The sequence below is a fragment of the Procambarus clarkii genome, chromosome 37, assembly GCF_040958095.1.
Source record: "Procambarus clarkii isolate CNS0578487 chromosome 37, FALCON_Pclarkii_2.0, whole genome shotgun sequence".
In the NCBI taxonomy this organism is placed as follows: Eukaryota; Metazoa; Arthropoda; class Malacostraca; order Decapoda; family Cambaridae; genus Procambarus; species Procambarus clarkii.
Genome location: NC_091186.1, coordinates 39,126,654 through 39,145,003, shown reverse-complemented (window position 1 = coordinate 39,145,003; position 18,350 = coordinate 39,126,654). Strand labels below are relative to the sequence as shown.

Here is an 18,350-nt window from a genome sequence, read left to right as displayed (position 1 = left end):
ACATATAGGCGGTCAGGAAAACAATAGAGTAGCCTACATTGTCGGCAGACTTAGACCCATCTATGAAGACGGAAATGGAGCAGGGGTGTGAAGAAAACTGTGCAAGGAAAAGACGTTTCAGAGCTATATAAATATTGGCAACAAAAACCGAGAGAGAACCTTGCAAGTGAGACAACCGTACAGAAAGAGGGAAGGTAGTGAATGGGAACAGGGATCACAGAAGAGGTAAAAGTCAAAGTACGACATAAGCGAGAGTGAGGGAGTTGTAAGGACCACGCAACGTAACGAAGACAGTAGCAATCACGGCGATCCTGTAGAGACAGGACGCCAGTTTCAACATAAAGGCTGAGGGTAGGAGTCTAATGATAGGCACCAGAGCTGAGGCATAACCTAGTATAGTGCAGAGTATCAAGATGGCGAAGAGTTGAGGGAGGGGCAGACGAGTAAGCAGGACAACCATAATCGAGTTCAGATAGCACGAGAGAGGAATGTAGAAAGAGGAGCATGCGCCTATCCGCTCCCCAAGATGTATGAGACAAGACCTTAAGTAAGGTAGGGGCCTTAGAGCATTCAACTCGGAGGTAAGAGAAAATAATACCATAAAGCGACAAAGGGGGACGAAGAATGACATTCTTCTGAGTAAAAGTCATAGCAAATGTTTTAGTTGTAGAGAACTTGAAGCCATGATTGGTGGTCCAAGACGACACAGTATCAATTGAAAGTTGAAGCCGTCATTGAATGAAAGGCGAGTCATTACCTCGACAGCAGAGGGTAAGATCTCCGACATAGAGTGCTGAGATGATCCCAGAGGGATGGGAGGAAAGAAGACCATTGAGGGCAACCAGAAAAATAGTAGTGCTCAGAGCACTACCTCGGGGCACCTCTTCGTATTGCCGAAAAGAGGCAGAGAGAAGGGTACCAAGCCTCACTCTAAAGGATCGACTAGAGAGAAAGCTTCAGAGGAAGAGAGGGAGATTACCACGAAGGCCAAAGGAACGGAGTTGGGACAGAATATGGTATCTCCAGGTGGTGTCATATGCCTTCTCCAGGTAAAAAAAGACAGCAACAATGGAGGTCTTTGCAGCAAAAGCAGTACGAATATAGACCTCAGAGTTCACCAAGATATCAGTCGTGCTGCGGCACTTGTAAAAGCCAAATTGAGAACAGGAGAGGTGGTGATGGTTTTCTTAGAACCACATTAGACGGACATTGACCATACGTTCAAGGAATTTGCAAATGCAACTTGTGAGGGGCAATGGGGCGGAAATCTTTAGGGGGGATGTCATTTGAGACCCCTGTTTCCGAATAGGAAGAACTACTGCCTCGAACCAGTCCTCAGGAACAGACGACGACTCCCAGATACGGTTATTCAGATTCAGTAAATACTGAAACGTGCATGGAGGGAGATGATGCAGCATCTCATAATGAATGTCATCTGAGCCTTGTGACACTGCACATGTGCATTTGAGGGCACCTTGCCCAAAGTTCCAGCCCCTGTTGTAAAGTCCAGGAGAGGGAATGTACTTCAGAATCGAGCATCTGGCACCAGCAGGAATTATAGAAGGCAGAAGGGTCCTACTATTAAAAGTGATATTCACAACTCGAAGAGGCTGATGACGACGACCACGAGGGGGTCAAGTGAACGTATTAACCTGGAGGACAGGATGGCCTTGGGCTTCAAGTATATGTTTAATATCCTCGTGGCAGTCTTTCAAGTCCCAAACACCAGTTGCAACATGGCACGGGCTGCAGGCGAAGAGTCACAATAACGTGGCTGAAAAATGTTGATCAAACCACACACTAGAAAGTGAAGGGACGGCGACGTTTCGGTCCGTCCTGGACCATTCTCAGGTCGACAGTCGGGCTGATGTTAGGTGCCAATACTGACATTTAACTGGGCATTTTTGGAGAGCCTAACAGGGGCCTCCCCAGTGCTGGACAATGCGGCTAAGCGGGCAGCTGCTTCCTGAGAAGGAACAACAACGACTCGTGTACCAGTACAGTTGGGGTTAAAAGTAACATCCACTGAATCAACGAGGTGTTTATGGTGGAAGAAATCATCAGGCCTTGAAGGTTCCAGATGGTTGAGATCAAAGTATTTAGTCCACGTAGCAGGACCAGACAAGGTGTGAAACATATTAGCACTGGCAGGAATCATGTGAGTGCAGCTGTAGGTAGGGGAAGGGGGGGGGGGGTTGGAACCAACTGCCCCTAGTAAGAACTGGGGATAGTAAGAGGCCCAGTTGTCACAATGAGAAAAGGAGCCACTCCAGGTGATGAGGTGGTCATCTCTGGGGTCTTGGGGCTCAACCCTTGGGTGGCAGCTAGGGGACTGGAGGGGGGTAGTCAGGAGGGTCAAAGGAGTAACTTGGTCTGGGCCCAATGTAGCGGGGGCTACAGAGTCCAGTCTTCCAACACAGTCCGTCTTGTCTCGGGGGGCTTGGACGCCCACCTTACGAGCCTGAGAAGTTATAAGAGGAGCGTTCAGTGGCATAAAAAAGAGCAGATAATAATTTCCTTCACGAATAAGCCCTATGCCCAACACGGAGCCACAATTAGAGGATAGAGCACCCCGACAAAATGGGACTCCCCCCAGGGGTGCATCATGAGTACATGCTTTGCAGTCGTCACCTAAGAATCATCAGTCCGTTGAGATCGGGTTCAGCAATGAAGGAGAGGATTGACAATAAAAGCGTCCCCTCCCTCGCAAGGTCGGGTACCACAGTTCTTCATGTGAGAGTGTGCCTCCCCAAACATCCGGGCATCAAAACAAAAGATGTTCAAAAGAATGATCAAGACTGGCAAAAAGTCGGCGAGAAATGAAAATCAGAAAATAGAAGAGGGGGAAGGCAAAACGAAAAATAAGGAAGAGGAAATAGCATCCAGCATAATTAGTGAAGATAGCAGAGGACTGTCCCATGGAGCATCACACCCTGGCTGCTGCCCACCAAGCTCCCCTCACGACAACAAAAGTCTGGAAAGTGAGGAGGGGGGGGGGGGGTGGAGATAACCAATTCCACCGTCACCCGGAGTTAAACCCAAAACTACTGCAGCAGACAACTACTGTCAAGTGGAAGGCAGTACAGGGGCTATGCTGACCCAAACCAACACTGCTGCAACCCTACCAACAGCCATGTTAACTCTGCCTCAGGGGAAAAGGAAACTACTAGTCAGGGGCTGTTTCATAAGGGTTCCAAGAAAACCTTAGTCACACAAAGGGCGGCAGAACAAATGGAATTCAAACCAGTGATGCAGGTCACCCTGAATATACTTGGGTTTTTATCCAACTTTGGACCTAAACCCTACAACGTAGTCAAACCCTACATTCCCTTGGGTGGTTACCTCAGACCTGTATTCTCTATAGTCGTGGACACAATCCCATCTGACCTACATGTACCAGGTCTAGGGATCACAATTAAACATTTAAAACAGCAGTGAGTCAAATTAGCTGACCCATAAAACAAATCTGACCGTATCAAAGATATAGGAGTGTTAATTGGGTCAGATTATTATAAATTCATCTCTAGCAAACACCAATTGCATGGGATGACCATACTGAACTCTGCAGGTGGAAAGTCTCATTGTGTGAAGAGAACTAGAATGGTGGCGATGTGATTATAGACTAGTGAAGATATTGACTCTTATACGTTTCACCTTTTTTAAGCCGGGTCTTTCCCTCTAACCCCGTCCACTCCCACAGCAGTACACAGGTGTACACAGTTACAAAAGCAGTGTGTAAACAAGAGGCTGGGTCGATATATTTGGAGGACAGTGTGAAGCCCAGACTGTTACTGGGTCTCAGCCAGCAAGGGAGGCGCCACGCTGCCAGATGCATCAGTGTAAACATTGCCCCAACATCCCATTGGAGTGTTTAAGGCACTCAACAACGGGTCGTTAGCAGTGTCTCCTATGACCAACTGCTCATACCTTTCCATGCATGTAATATTCTTTTGTCTTGGTGTCGAGAATGGCTGATCTTAATTACCTCAGGGAATGTTATTGATGAACAATCATCAACGGACTTACCAATATTAGACATATATGTGCAAGTTAGTGTACCCATTTATTGTTGAACATTATGTGAAGTGTTTGACCATATGTTGATTTATTGGTAACTATTTTTGGCCAGGAAGTGAAGGTTATGTGGTGAAGATATTGAGCACATAAGCACATTAGTTGTATGTACAGTTTTGACCAAAGGTTCACCTCAGTTACAGAGGAGACAGTCACGTGTGATAAGATAATTAACAACATGTTTGTGATATGGTGTAACAGGAGTGTTGAGGAGAGTTCAAGAAGAGTACACTGAGGGGTTGTGGGTCCAGCCTCAGTTAATATCAATATTGGTCATCATCATTTATTTGTATTAAATGTTCTTAAAGAAATATTTTGGAGTGTTCTTTTTCTCTTGAGTGGCTTTCTGTTCTAATTTACAAGGATTTACAAGAATGTAAAAACATCATTGCTATGTATTCTTATAACCCAAATGTACCTACTTGTATATAAATAAATTGCATTTCTTCAATCTGGTATGGTTGGTGCACGTATGGTTGATGTGAGGCCTCACCAGGTGACTCTCTGGGTGTTACTGGCATCAGTGAAGTGCCAGAAGCAGAGCTTTCTTTCCTTCACAGTTGAGGGGAGGAACCAGTGGAGCTGGGGGTGCCCAAAGCCTCACAGGGACAACGACTATCCAAAGTGGACCTCTGGGCTCATATTGCTGCTCAGCAACGACACCAGTGATTCTTGTTGACACTCCCAAGTTGGGTGAGAAAGAACTAAGAAATTATCCCCACCTGTTATGATATGAGGTTATGAACTCCCAATATATATTATATATTATATATTATATATTATATATATATATATATATATATATATATATATATATATACATATATATATATATATATATATATATATATATATATATATATATATATATATATATACATACATACATATATATATATATACATACATATACATATACATATACACACACACACAGCATCAATGGAAAACATAGCCTGGCAAAATATCAATAAGTGTCTAGGGGAGTGAAAGGCTAACAAAAAATATTCCAGTTTACTGGGTATTAACATAAATGAACATAACAAAAATAATACAATCTATAAACTCACACTCAATGATTTATCCAGCTTCTCAAAGCTGGGCATGATCATCAACAGGTCTCAAAACTGCATACAATCAGCACTAGCTGACGCCAGGCTCTATCGTGGCGCAGTGGGACACTAGCGCCTATTAAGCTGCTAATGCCAATACAGGGTGGTGGTGGTGTCAGAACCATTAACAAATGAGGCATGAGGAATCAATATCATATACAGCACAATGGCATCACTTAAGATCCTCAGGTACCCACCTCACTAAGATATATAACAGCACCTATCACCTGGTATAAAGGATACACAATGGTAGAATTGATCCATGGTATACATTACTACAACATGACAAATATCCTAACAGTCAAATGACACAAATAAGGTCACAAGACCCGGGCCGTAGCGACAACACATGCGCTCGACTGAGAACTCTTGTTGGCAAAGGATTTTTCAGTAACATAAAATATACTCGTAGTTTTTATATTGCCTTTACACGATCTGTTCTTGATTATTATGCCTTGCATCTTCTTAATTTTTCTCCTAAACAATTACAAGGCCTAGATGTAGTACAGAATGATGCCATGCGCATCATCCTGGGTTGTCCTAGAACTGTCAGAATTGTTAACATGAGAAAGGAACTAAACTTCCCTTCAATTTACGAAAGAATAGTTCTACTTAATACTATGTTTTGCGCCAAAACTTTGAAAAATAATGGTCCCCCAGCTCTATTCAAATTAAATTGAGATCCATTCTAAACAATTCTGACTGTTCCCTCAATCCGCCGCAAAAAGCTCCCTACAGTGTGTGGCTCAGTTGTTGTGCCTATAATCTTCAGAAACTGAATGTGTCTCTTAACCCTGATAAAACTGTTCACAATATTCCCCCTTGGAAAGATGTGGAGGTCTCTCGGCATTATACCCCCCATCAGTATAAAACAAATGTATAACACTGACATTTTGAGATGTATAACATTAGAAGCTATTGACAGTCATCTTCAAATTCTCAAACCCACTGAATCCTATGCCTTTACTGATGGCTCTGCGCAGTTAGGCACTGGTAGAACAGGTTGTGCATGTGCAGTATATAAATGGAATGAAATGATCATGTCTAGTACATAGAGATTGAACAACTGGGCAAGCACGACACAGACCGAGCTACTGGGCATTTATCTAGCCACTGAATACCTTAAGCTCAATGGTGGTGGAGTTATTTTCTGTGACTCTAAAAGTGCTCTGCAGTCCTTAAATAACCCATCACAATGTATGTTGGAAGTAGCTTGTAATATTAAACGGAATGTAATTTTTGCCAATGATAATAACTCTTGTATAAAATTTGTGTGGATCCCATCCCATGTTGGAGTTGGAAAACATGACTTTGTAGATCGATTGGCCAATGAGGCTTGCAGGAAAGAAAACATTGATTATGACTTTGGACTAACTAATACAATTATTAGAAACATACAAATTAAAGAAATTAATTCAGATTTAGAAGAACTAAGAAATGCCCAGAGACCTGAAAGCTGCAGTATTAAAAGTTATGACAAGTTTTGTAATAATAGGTATTTGTATGGTCAGCACAGTAACCGAACCAGGCAGTGTGATGTAGTCATTGCGCGAATTCGCCTTAGCTATAGACACATCTGGCAGGTTAGTGATGCTGAGCCACTACCAGAATGCTCAGATTGTAAATTCTGTGATAAACCTTTAATGCATTCACTAGAACACTATATTGTTGAATGTGAAACCGTAAAGGACTTCAGGCCTCCTGGCCTCTTGTACCACCAACTGTGTAACTATTTTATTGACTCAGGTGTTCTGGACGACATCCTAACAATTTATCCAAAATTTGCTTGTCCATTTTAAAGAATGAAGAACAATTTTATTTATATTACTTCTAAGCTGCATCACTTATGAACCATCCCTGCTCTTGTGTGGCAGTGCACAATAGAAAGTTGTTTTCACATATCCATACATTAAAACATTGATTGTAACCATGATATATATGTGCTTCAGCCTACAGTTTAGACCTATTGTGTTGTGTATGACCCTCTGTCCTGCGTGACAGTGAATACCAGCATTATCCTCACTTTAATAAGACTTTATCAAAATCCTCAGATTAGGCAAAATTGTAATTATTTTTGTCAATAAAGATGTTAATAATAATAATCGACTGAGAAAATCAAAGAGTGACCGCCCAGAGCCATGCTGGCCGGGAGCGACACTGTGTCCACCTCTATGAGTCAGCTGACTCCTCTCTTTCAAATATCTCAAGCTCATATACAGACATATCTCGATCAAGAACTTCTAATTCATATATCAACAAAATAAAGACCATAATACACAACCTTACATAATAATGCATATCAATAATAATTCAGTGCATTAAAGATTATATAATGATATAAAAATATGTGAACAAAGAATTCATATTGGCAAGACATGGTAACACTGGCGGGAGAGGGGAGGAGGGGTTAAGGGAGGATTTCAAGAAGTCTGTCCGCCAGCCATTATGCATAAGTATACATGAATACAATATAAAGTGTATATATATAAAACATGTGTATCAAAACCATGTTTATGTGGTATACATCTCCCAGTGCTAAAATATAATTTAATGTTAGAGGACAATATAATGAACAATAATGAAAGGGAAATTACACAGTATACATGACAGTAATACATCCGAGACCTAAATTTATACATTCTCCATCACAGTTCACATAATATTTCCTATACAGCATTATGTAGCATTCCATAATATAAGCATATACAGATGTTTTTCAAGCTACATCACATTAGGCTACTGCTATTCACTACACTTCTAATATATATCCACAAATACATGGCAAGGACTTATGGTACAGATATATAATATACATAGATATATGTGGCATACATTGGCAATACACATTTAATACTAGTGTGTTGTCGAAAAAAGAATAACTACATAAATTAATATTCGTGATACTAGGCTAATCAGCCAAGACATCACTATACAGTTTGAGAACATCATACACCAGCTACAGTATGATCATACTGGTGTATGTGTGGTCATAACACCACGTCACACCCATATGGTAATATCACAACACACCATGGACCAGTATGGTAATATCACAACAGACCATGGACCAGTATGGTAATATCAGGCGAGGATGGATATATAGCAGTGATGGCGAGGTAGTGGTGCTGTAGCAGTGATAGTGATATATCAGTGAATGTAAGGAGGAAAAATATCAGTGTGAGGTGATAATGCGGTGAAAGAGAAATGATGTTGGTGTAACAGTGACAGTGTTATGTGATAGTGAGCTGTTGGTGATATAACAGTGACAACAGCTGTCATATGGTGACACCGACAATTTGTTACTCAACATGGTCAGTATATGACCCCAAGTGTGGGGCCTGAAGTGATGGTGATATATAGAGGTGATAGTGAAGCTATAGTGATACAGCAATGATAGGTTACAGTACTGAGAAGATATAGCATTGATGGTGATACAGCCGTGATTGTCAGGTACAGGTATATGATACCAAAGTATAAATACCAAAGTGTTAAATACCAACGATAGTGAAGTTATGATGATACAGTGATAAAGGCGTGTCCTTAAATTACATTGGCATCAAAACACGCAGTCCATGGTGATGCAGGAGTGATGGTGGTACAGTGAACTAGAGTGGCAGCACAACACCACAGAAGTGATGGTACAGTGAAGTAGAGTGGCAGCACAACACCACAGTAGTGATGGTGGTGGTACAGTGAACTAGAGTGCCAGCACAACACCACAGTAGTGATGGTGGTGGTACAGTGAACTAGAGTGGCAGCACAACACCACAGTAGTGATGGTGGTGGTACAGTGAACTAGAGTGCCAGCACCACACCACAGTAGTGATGGTGGTGGTACAGTGAACTAGAGTGCCAGCACCACACCACAATAGTGATGGTGGTGGTACAGTGAACTAGAGTGGCAGTACAACACCACAGTAGTGATAGTCGTGGTAGAGTGAACTAGAGTGGCAGCACAACACCACAGAAGTGATGGTACAGTGAACTAGAGTGGCAGCACAACACCACAGAAGTGATGGTACAGTGAACTAGAGTGGCAGCACAACACCACAGAAGTGATGGTACAGTGAACTAGAGTGGCAGCACAACACCACAGTAGTGATGGTACAGTGAACTAGAGTGGCAGCACAACACCACAGTAGTGATGGTGATGGTACAGTGAACTAGTGGCAGCACAACACAGTAGTGATGGTGGTGGCACAGTGAACTAGAGTGGCAGCACAACACCACAGTAGTGATAGTGATGGTATAGTGAACTAGAGAGGCAGCACAACACACAGTAGTGATGGTGGCGGTACAGTGAACTAGAGTAGCAGCACAACACCACAGTAGTGATGGTGATGGTACAGTGAACTAGAGTAGCAGCACAACACCACAGTAGTGATGGTGATGGTACAGTGAACTAGAGTGGCAGCACAACACCACAGTAGTGATGGTACAGTGAACTAGAGTGGCAGCACAACACCACAGTAGTGATGGTACAGTGAACTAGAGTGGCAGCACAACACCACAGTAGTGATGGTGATGGTACAGTGAACTAGAGTGGCAGCACAACACCACAGTAGTGATAGTGGTGGTACAGTGAACTAGAGTGGCAGCACAACACCACAGTAGTGATGGTGATGGTACAGTGAACTATAGTGGCAACACAACACCACAGTAGTGATGGTGATGGTACAGTGAACTATAGTGCCAACACAACACCACAGTTGTGGTGGTACAGTGAACTAGAGTGGCAGCACAACACCACAGTGATGATGGTGGTGGTACAGTGAACTAGAGCGGCAGCACAACACCACAGTCCACCACAGTCACCTCCCTAATATCACTGTGGTTGACTGCTGCCCTCACCACATCCAGGCCGCTCACCACATCACCGAAGACATATGACCACTGGACACCATCCTGGCGGTCCCTGGTGGTGATGACGAACTGGGCACACCTGGGAGCCCTCGGCCCACCCAAGGCCCCCACGGCTCCTGCCCGGGCTGACTCCCGGTACTGCCCCTGGAGGTCAGGCAGCAGTGGGGCTCCTCCCTCACCATCATTACTCTTGTAGTCTCCACCCACCACACACTCCCCCAGCTGACCCTTGTTCCACACCTGCAACAGTTTAGTGTTGCGGTAGGTGTGGCCCCGCTGGCCCGTACACAACAACACAAACTGTCTGGCCAGCGGAGTGTCAGGGGTCAGCCGGATGGTGACCCGCCCTCTTGTTGACCCCGCCCACCCGAGGTCAAGGAACGCCAGGGTGCAGGAGGGCTCCAGCACGCCCACAACCTCACTCTCCTGCAGAAAATGAAATAAATCATGCTGATAACTGTATAACAAAATGTTATCATATTCGTTATCATAACTCAGTAAGTCAGTAATGTCAGTAAGACTAGTGGGTGTAATAAAGTAACCTGGAGGGTGTGGGCGTGGGCGGGCGTGGGCTGACGCAGGAGTGGGTGGAGGTACAGCTGTCCGTCTTGTAGAGTTATCCTGGCGGAGCGGCGGCCATCTTGGTCTTCCTGGACGGCCAACACCCGGCCAGCCTCCACCAGCCTCTTGACGGCCAACACCCGGCCAGCCTCCACCAGCCTCTTGACGGGCTCACTCATCCTGCGGAGGTCCTCAACCTGTGGACAGTGTCAGCCCCATTATCACCTGTGGTCAGTGTCAGCCCCATTATTACCTGTGGACAGTGTCAGCCCCATTATCACCTGTGGTCAGTTTCAGCCCCATTATCACCTGTGGTCAGTGTCAGCCCCATTATCATCTGTGGTCAGTGTCAGCCCCATTATCACCTGTGGTCAGTGTCAGCCCCATTATCACCTGTGGTCAGTGTCAGCTCCATTATCACCTGTAATCAGTGTCAGCCCCATTATCACCTGTAATCAGTGTCAGCCCCATTATCACCTGTGGTTAGTATCAGCCCCATTATCACCTGTGGACAGTGTCAGCCCCATTATCACCTGTGGTCAGTGTCAGCCCCATTATCACCTGTGGTCAGTGTCAGCCCCATTATCACCTGTGGTCAGTGTCAGCCCCATTATCACCAGTGGTTAGTGTCAGCCCCATTATCACCTGTGGACAGTCAACCCCATTATCACCTGTGGACAGTGTCAGCCCCATTATCACCTGTGGTCAGTGTCAACCCCATTATAGACTGTGGTCAGTGTCAGCCACATTATCACCTGTGGTCAGTGTCAGCTCCATTATCACCTGTGGTCAGTGTCAGCCCCATTATCACCTGTGGTCAGTGTCAGCCCCATTATCCCCTGTGGTCAGTGTCAGCCCCATTATCACCTGTGGTCAGTGTCAGCTCCATTATCACCTGTGGTCAGTGTCAGCCCCATTATCACCTGTGGTCAGTGTCAGCCCCATTATCACCTGTGGCCAGTGTCAGCCCCATTATCACCTGTGGTCAGTGTAAGCCCCATTATCACCAGTGGTTAGTGTCAGCCCCATTATCACCTGTGGACAGTCAGCCCCATTATCACCTGTGGTCAAAGTCAGCCCCATTATCCCCTGTGGTCAGTGTCAGCCCCCTTATCACCTGTGGTCAGTGTCAGCCCCATTATCATCTGTGGTCAGTGTCAGCCCCTTTATCACATGTGGTCAGTGTCAGCCCCTTTATCACCTGTGGTTAGTATCAGCCCCATTATCATCTGTGGACAGTGTCAGAACCATTATCACCTGTGGTCAGTGTCAGCCCCTTTATCACCTGTGGTCAGTGACAGCCCCATTATCACATGTGGACAGTGTCAGCCCCATTATCACCTGTGATCAGTGCCAGCTCCATTATCACCTGTGGTCAGTGACAGCCCCATTATCATCTGTGGTCAGTGTCAGAACCATTATCGCCTGTGGTCAGTGTCAGCCCCATTATCACCTGTGGTCAGTGTCAGCCCCATTATCACCTGTGGTCAGTGACAGCCCCATTATCACATGTGGACAGTGTCAGCCCCATTATCACCTGTGATCAGTGCCAGCTCCATTATCACCTGTGGTCAGTGACAGCCCCATTATCACCTGTGGACAGTGTCAGCCATTATCACCTGTGGTCAGTGACAGCCCCATTATCACTTGTGGACAGTGTCAGCCCCATTATCACCTGTGGTCAGTGTCAGCCCCATTATCATGGACCTGTACCTCCAGCCCCTTCTACTGGCAGGGGGCTGGTGCTGGACCTGTAGCTCCAGCCCCCTCTACTGGCAGGGGGTTGGTGCCAGACCTGTAGCTCCAGCCCCCTCTACTGACAGGGGGTTGGTGCTGGACCTGTAGCTCCAGCCCACCTCTTCTGGCAGGGGGTTGGTGCTGGACCTGTAGTTCCAGCCCCCCCCTCTACTGGCAGGGGGGTTGGTGATGGACCTGTAGCTCCAACCCCCCCCCCCCTCTACTGGCAGGGGGTTGGTGCTGGACCTATAGCTTCTGCCCCCCCCCCTCTACTGGCAGGGGGTTGGTGCTGGACCTATAGCTTCAGCCCCCCCTCTACTGGCAGGGGGTTGGTGCTGGACCTATAGCTTCAGCCTCCCCCCCCCCTCTACTGGCAGGGGGTTGGTGCTGGACCTATAGCTTCAGCCCCCCCCCCTCTACTGGCAGGGGGTCGGTGCTGGACCTATAGCTTCAGCCCCCCCCCTCTACTGGCAGGGGGTTGGTGCTGGACCTATAGCTTCAGCCCCCCCCCCTCTACTGGCAGGGGGTCGGTGCTGGACTTCTAGCACCAGACCCTCCTCTATTGGCAGGGGGTTGGTGCTGGACCTATAGCTTGGTGCTGGACCTGTAGCTCCAGCCCCCCTCTACTGGCAGGGGGTTGGTGCTGGACCTGTAGCTCCAGCCCCTTCTACGGGCAGGGGGTTGGTGCTGGATCTGTAGCTCCAGCCCCCTCTACTGGCAGGGGGATGATGCCAGACCTTTAGCTCCAGCCCCCTCTACTGACAGGGGGTTGGTGCTGGACCTGTAGCTCCAGCCACCCTCTTCTGGCAGGGGGTTGGTGCTGGACCTGTAGCTCCAGTCCCCCCTCAACTGGCAGGGGGTTGGTGCTGGACCTGTAGCTCCAGCCCCCCTCTACTGGTAGGGGGATGGTGCTGGACCTGTAACTCCAGCCCCCCCTCAACTGGCAGAGGGTTGGTGCTGAGCCTCTAGCTCCAGCACCCCCCCCCTATGCTGCAGGGGGTTTGTGCTGCACCTGTAGCTCCAGCCCCCATCTACTGGCAGGGGGGTTGGTGCTGGACCTGTAGCTCCAACCCCCCCTCTATTGGCAGGGGGTTGGTGCGGGACCTATAGCTCCAGCCCCCCTCTACTGGCAGGGGGATGGTGCTGGACCTGTAGCTCCAGCCCCCCTCTACTGGCAGGGGGTTGGTGTTGGACCTGTAGCTCCAGTCCCCCTCTACTGGCAGGGGGTTGGTGCTGGACCTGTAGCTCCAGCCCCTTTCTACTGGCATGGGGTTGGTGCTGGACCTGTAGGTCCAGCCCCCATCTACTGGCAAGGGGATGATGCTGGACCTGTAGCTCCAGCCCCTTCTAAGGGCAGGGGGTTGGTGCTGGATCTGTAGCTCCAGCCACCTCTACTGGCAGGGGGTTGGTGCCAGACCTCTAGCTCCAGCCCCCTCTACTGACAGGGGGTTGGTGCTGAACCTGTAGCTCCAGCCCCCCTCCCCCCCCTTACTGGCAGGGAATTGGTGCTGGACTTGTAGCTCCAGCCCCCCTCCCCCCCTTTACTGGCAGGGGGCTTGTGCTGGACCTGTAGCTCCAGCCCCCCCCCCTCTAAAGGCAAAGGGGTTGGTACTGGACCTCTAGCTCCAGCCCCCTCTACTGGCAGGGGGTTGGTGCTGGACCTGTAGCTCCAGCCCCCCTCTACTGGCAGGGGGTTGGTGCTGGACCTGTAGCTCCAGCCCCTTCTACGGGCAGGGGGTTGGTGCTGGATCTGTAGGTCCAGCCCCCTCTACTGGCAGGGGGATGGTGCCAGACCTCTAGCTCCAGCCCCCTCTACTGACAGGGGGTTGGTGCGGAACCTGTAGCTCCAGCCCCCATCTACTGGCAGGGGGTTGGTGCTGGACCTGTAGCTCCAACCCCCCCTCTATTGGCAGAGGGTTGGTGCTGGACCTGTAGCTCCAGCCCCCCTCTACTGGCAAAGGGTTGGTGCTGAACCTCTAGCTCCAGCACCCCCCCCCCTAAGCTGCAGGGGGTTAGTGCTGGACCTGTAGCTCCAGCCCCCATCTACTGGCAGGGGGTTGGTGCTGGACCTGTAGCTCCAACCCCCCCTCTATTGGCAGAGGGTTGGTGCTGGACCTGTAGCTCCAGCCCCCTCTCTATAGGCAGGGGGTTGGTACGGGACCTATAGCTCCAGCCCCCCCCCTCTACTGGCAGGGGGATGGTGCTGGACCTGTAATCCAGCCCCCCTCAACTGGCAGAGGGTTGGTGCTGAACCTCTAGCTCCAGCACCCCCCCCCTATCCTGCAGGGGGTTTGTGCTGGACCTGTAGCTCCAGCCCCCATCTACTGGCAGGGGGTTGGTGCTGGACCTGTAGCTCCAACCCCCCCTCTATTGGCAGGGGGTTGGTGCGGGACCTATAGCTCCAGCCCCTTTCTACTGGCAGGGGGATGGTGCTGGACCTGTAATCCAGCCCCCCCCTCTATAGGCAGGGGGTTGGTGCTGGACCTGTAACTCCAGCTCCCCCCCCCCCCCCGCCTCCTCTACTGGCAGACGGTCGGTGCTGGGCCTGTAGCTCCAGTCCCACCTCTACAGGCAGGGGGTTGGTGCGGGACCTATAGCTCCAGCCCCTCCTCTACTGGCAGGGGGTTGGTGCTGGACCTGTAAATCCAGCCCCACCTCTATAGGCAGGGGGTTGGTGCGGGAACTATCACTCCAGCCCCCCCTCTACTGGCAGAGGGTTGGTGCTGGACCTGTAAATCCAGCCCCCCCTCAACTGGCAGAGGGTTGGTGCTGAACCTCCAGCTCCAGCACCCGCCCCTATGCTGCAGGGGGTTTGTGCTGGACCTGTAGCTCCAGCCCCCATCTACTGGCAGGGGGGTTGGTGCTGGACCTGTAGCTCCAACCCCCCCTCTATTGGCAGGGGGTTGGTGCGGGACCTATAGCTCCAGCCCCCCTCTACTGGCAGGGGGATGGTGCTGGACCTGTAGCTCCAGCCCCCCTCTACTGGCAGGGGGTTGGTGTTGGACCTGTAGCTCCAGTCCCCCTCTACTGGCAGGGGGTTGGTGCTGGACCTGTAGCTCCAGCCCCTTTCTACTGGCATGGGGTTGGTGCTGGACCTGTAGGTCCAGCCCCCATCTACTGGCAAGGGGATGATGCTGGACCTGTAGCTCCAGCCCCCCTCTACTGGCAGGGGGTTGGTGCTGGACCTGTAGCTCCAGCCCCTTCTAAGGGCAGGGGGTTGGTGCTGGATCTGTAGCTCCAGCCACCTCTACTGGCAGGGGGTTGGTGCCAGACCTCTAGCTCCAGCCCCCTCTACTGACAGGGGGTTGGTGCTGAACCTGTAGCTCCAGCCCCCCTCCCCCCCCCTTACTGGCAGGGAATTGGTGCTGGACTTGTAGCTCCAGCCCCCCTCCCCCCTTTACTGGCAGGGGGCTTGTGCTGGACCTGTAGCTCCAGCCCCCCCCTCTAAAGGCAAAGGGGTTGGTACTGGACCTCTAGCTCCAGCCCCCTCTACTGGCAGGGGGTTGGTGCTGGACCTGTAGCTCCATCCCCTTCTACGGGCAGGGGGTTGGTGCTGGATCTGTAGCTCCAGCCCCCTCTACTGGCAGGGGGATGGTGCCAGACCTCTAGCTCCAGCCCCCTCTACTGACAGGGGGTTGGTGCTGGACCTGTAGCTCCAGCCACCCTCTACTGGCAGGAGGTTGGTGCTGGACCTGTAGCTCCAGCCCCCCCTCTACTGGCAGTGGGTTGGTGCTGGACCTGTAGCTCCAGCCCCCCTCTACTGGCAGGGGGATGGTGCTGGACCTGTAGCTCCAACCCCCCCTCTATTGGCAGGGGGTTGGTGCTGGGACCTATAGCTCCAGCCCCTTTCTACTGGCAGGGGGATGGTGCTGGACCTGTAGCTCCAGCCCCCCTCAACTGGCAGAGGGTTGGTGCTGAACCTCTAGCTCCAGCACCCCCCCCCCTATCCTGCAGGGGGTTTGTGCTGGACCTGTAGCTCCAGCCCCCATCTACTGGCAGGGGGTTGGTGCTGGACCTGTAGCTCCAACCCCCCCTCTATTGGCAGGGGGTTGGTGCGGGACCTATAGCTCCAGCCCCTTTCTACTGGCAGGGGGATGGTGCTGGACCTGTTGCTCCAGCCTCCCTCTACTGGCAGGGGGTTTGTGCTGGACCTGTAGCTCCAGCCCCCCCTCTATAGGCAGGGGGTTGGTGCGGGACCTATAGCTCCAGCCCCCCTCTACTGGCAGGGGGATGGTGCTGGACCTGTAATCCAGCCCCCTCTCTATAGGTTGGGGGTTGGTGCTGGACCTGTAACTCCAGCCTCCCCCCCCCCCCCCCCCCGCCACCTCTACTGGCAGACGGTCGGTGCTGGGCCTGTAGCTCCAGTCCCACCTCTACAGGCAGGGGGTTGGTGCGGGACCTATAGCTCCAGCCCCTCCTCTACTGGCAGGGGGTTGGTGCTGGATATGTAGCTGCAGCCCCCTCTACTGGCAGGGGGTTGGTGCCAGACCTCTAGCTCCAGCCCCCATCTACTGACTGGGGGTTGGTGCTGGACCTGTAGCTCCAGCCCCCCTCTACTGGCAGGAGGTTGGTGCTGGACCTGTAGCTCCAGCCCCCCCCCTCTACTGGCAGGGGGTTGGTGCTGAACCTGTAGCTTCAGCCCCCCTCTACTGGCAGGGGGTTCGTGCTGGACCTGTAGCTCCAGCCCCCCCCCTCTATAGGCAGGGGGTTGGTGCGGGACCTATAGCTCCAGCTCCCCTCTACTGGCAGGGGGATGGAGCTGGACCTGTAACTCCAGCCCCACCTCTATAGGCAGGGGGTTGGTGCGGGACCTATCGCTCCAGCCCCCCTCTACTGGCAGGGGGTTGGTGCTGGACCTGTAGCTCCAGCCCCTTCTACGGGCAGGGGGTTGGTGCTGGATCTGTAGCTCCAGCCCCCTCTACTGGCAGGGGGTTGGTGCCAGACCTCTAGCTCCAGCCCCCTCTACTGACAGGGGGTTGGTGCTGGACCTGTAGCTCCAGCCCCCCTCCCCCCCCTTTACTGGCAGGGGGTTGGTGCTGGACTTGTAGCTCCAGCCCCCCTCCCCCCCTTTACTAACAGGGGGCTTGTGCTGGACCTGTAGCTCCAGCCCCCTCTACTGGCAGGGGGGGTTGGTACTTGACCTGTAGCTCAAGGCCCCCCCCTTAACTGGCAGGGGGTTGGTGCTGGACCTGTAGCTCAATCACCCCTCTACTGGCAGGGTGTTGGTGCTGGACCTGTAGCTCCAGCCCCCGTCTACTGGCAGGGGCCATTGGTGTTGGACCTGTAGCTCCAGCCCCCGTCTACTACAAGGCAATGGTGCTAGACCTGTAGCTCCAGCCGCCCTCTACTGGCAGGGGGTTTGTGCTGGACCTGTAGCTCCCGCCCCACTCTACTGGCAGGGGGTTGGTGCTGGACCTGTAGCTACAGCCCCCCTCTACTGGCAGGGGTTAGTGCTAGACCTGTATCTCCAGCCCACCTCTACTGGCAAGGGGTTGGTGCAGAAACTGTAGCTCCAGCCCCCCTTCCTACTGGCATGGGTTTGATGCTGGATCTGGTGCCCTATCGCCCCTCTACTGGCAGAGGGGTGGTGCTGGACCTGAAGCTCCAGCCCCCTCTACTGGCAAGGGGTTGGTGCTGGACCTGTAGCTCCAGCCCCTCTCTACTGGCTGGGGTTTGGTGCTGGACCTGTAGCTCCAGCCCCACTCTACTGGCAGGTGATTGGTGCTGGACCTGTAGATCCAGCCTCCCCTCTACTGGCAGGGGATTGGTGCTGGACCTGTAGCTCCAGCCCCTCTCTACTGGCAGGTGACTGGTGCTGGACCTGTAGCTCCAGCCGCTCTCTACTGGCAGAGGGTTGGTGCTGGACCTGTAGCTCCAGCCCCCCCTCTACTAGCAGAGGATTGTTGCTGGACCTGTAGCTCCAGCCCCCCTCTACTGGCAGAGGGTTGGTGTTGGACCTGTAGCTCCAGCCCCATCTACTGGCAGGGGGTTGGTGCTGGACAT

General features: G+C 51.0%; 1 protein-coding gene across 1 annotated transcript in view; it reads right to left on the bottom strand.

Annotated features, from left to right (window-relative positions):
- Nucleotides 1–5,074: 5,074 nt before the first annotated feature.
- Nucleotides 5,075–18,350, bottom strand: part of LOC138372111 (peptidyl-prolyl cis-trans isomerase-like) — a 67,969-nt gene continuing 54,693 nt past the window's right edge. The window contains exons 2-3 of the mRNA XM_069337400.1: nucleotides 10,592–10,807; nucleotides 5,075–10,475 (exon numbers count right to left, since the gene is read on the bottom strand). Of these exons, the coding sequence (XP_069193501.1) occupies nucleotides 9,963–10,475; nucleotides 10,592–10,807 (729 nt within the window). The 3' untranslated portion in view covers nucleotides 5,075–9,962. The remainder of the gene's footprint in view (nucleotides 10,476–10,591; nucleotides 10,808–18,350) is intronic.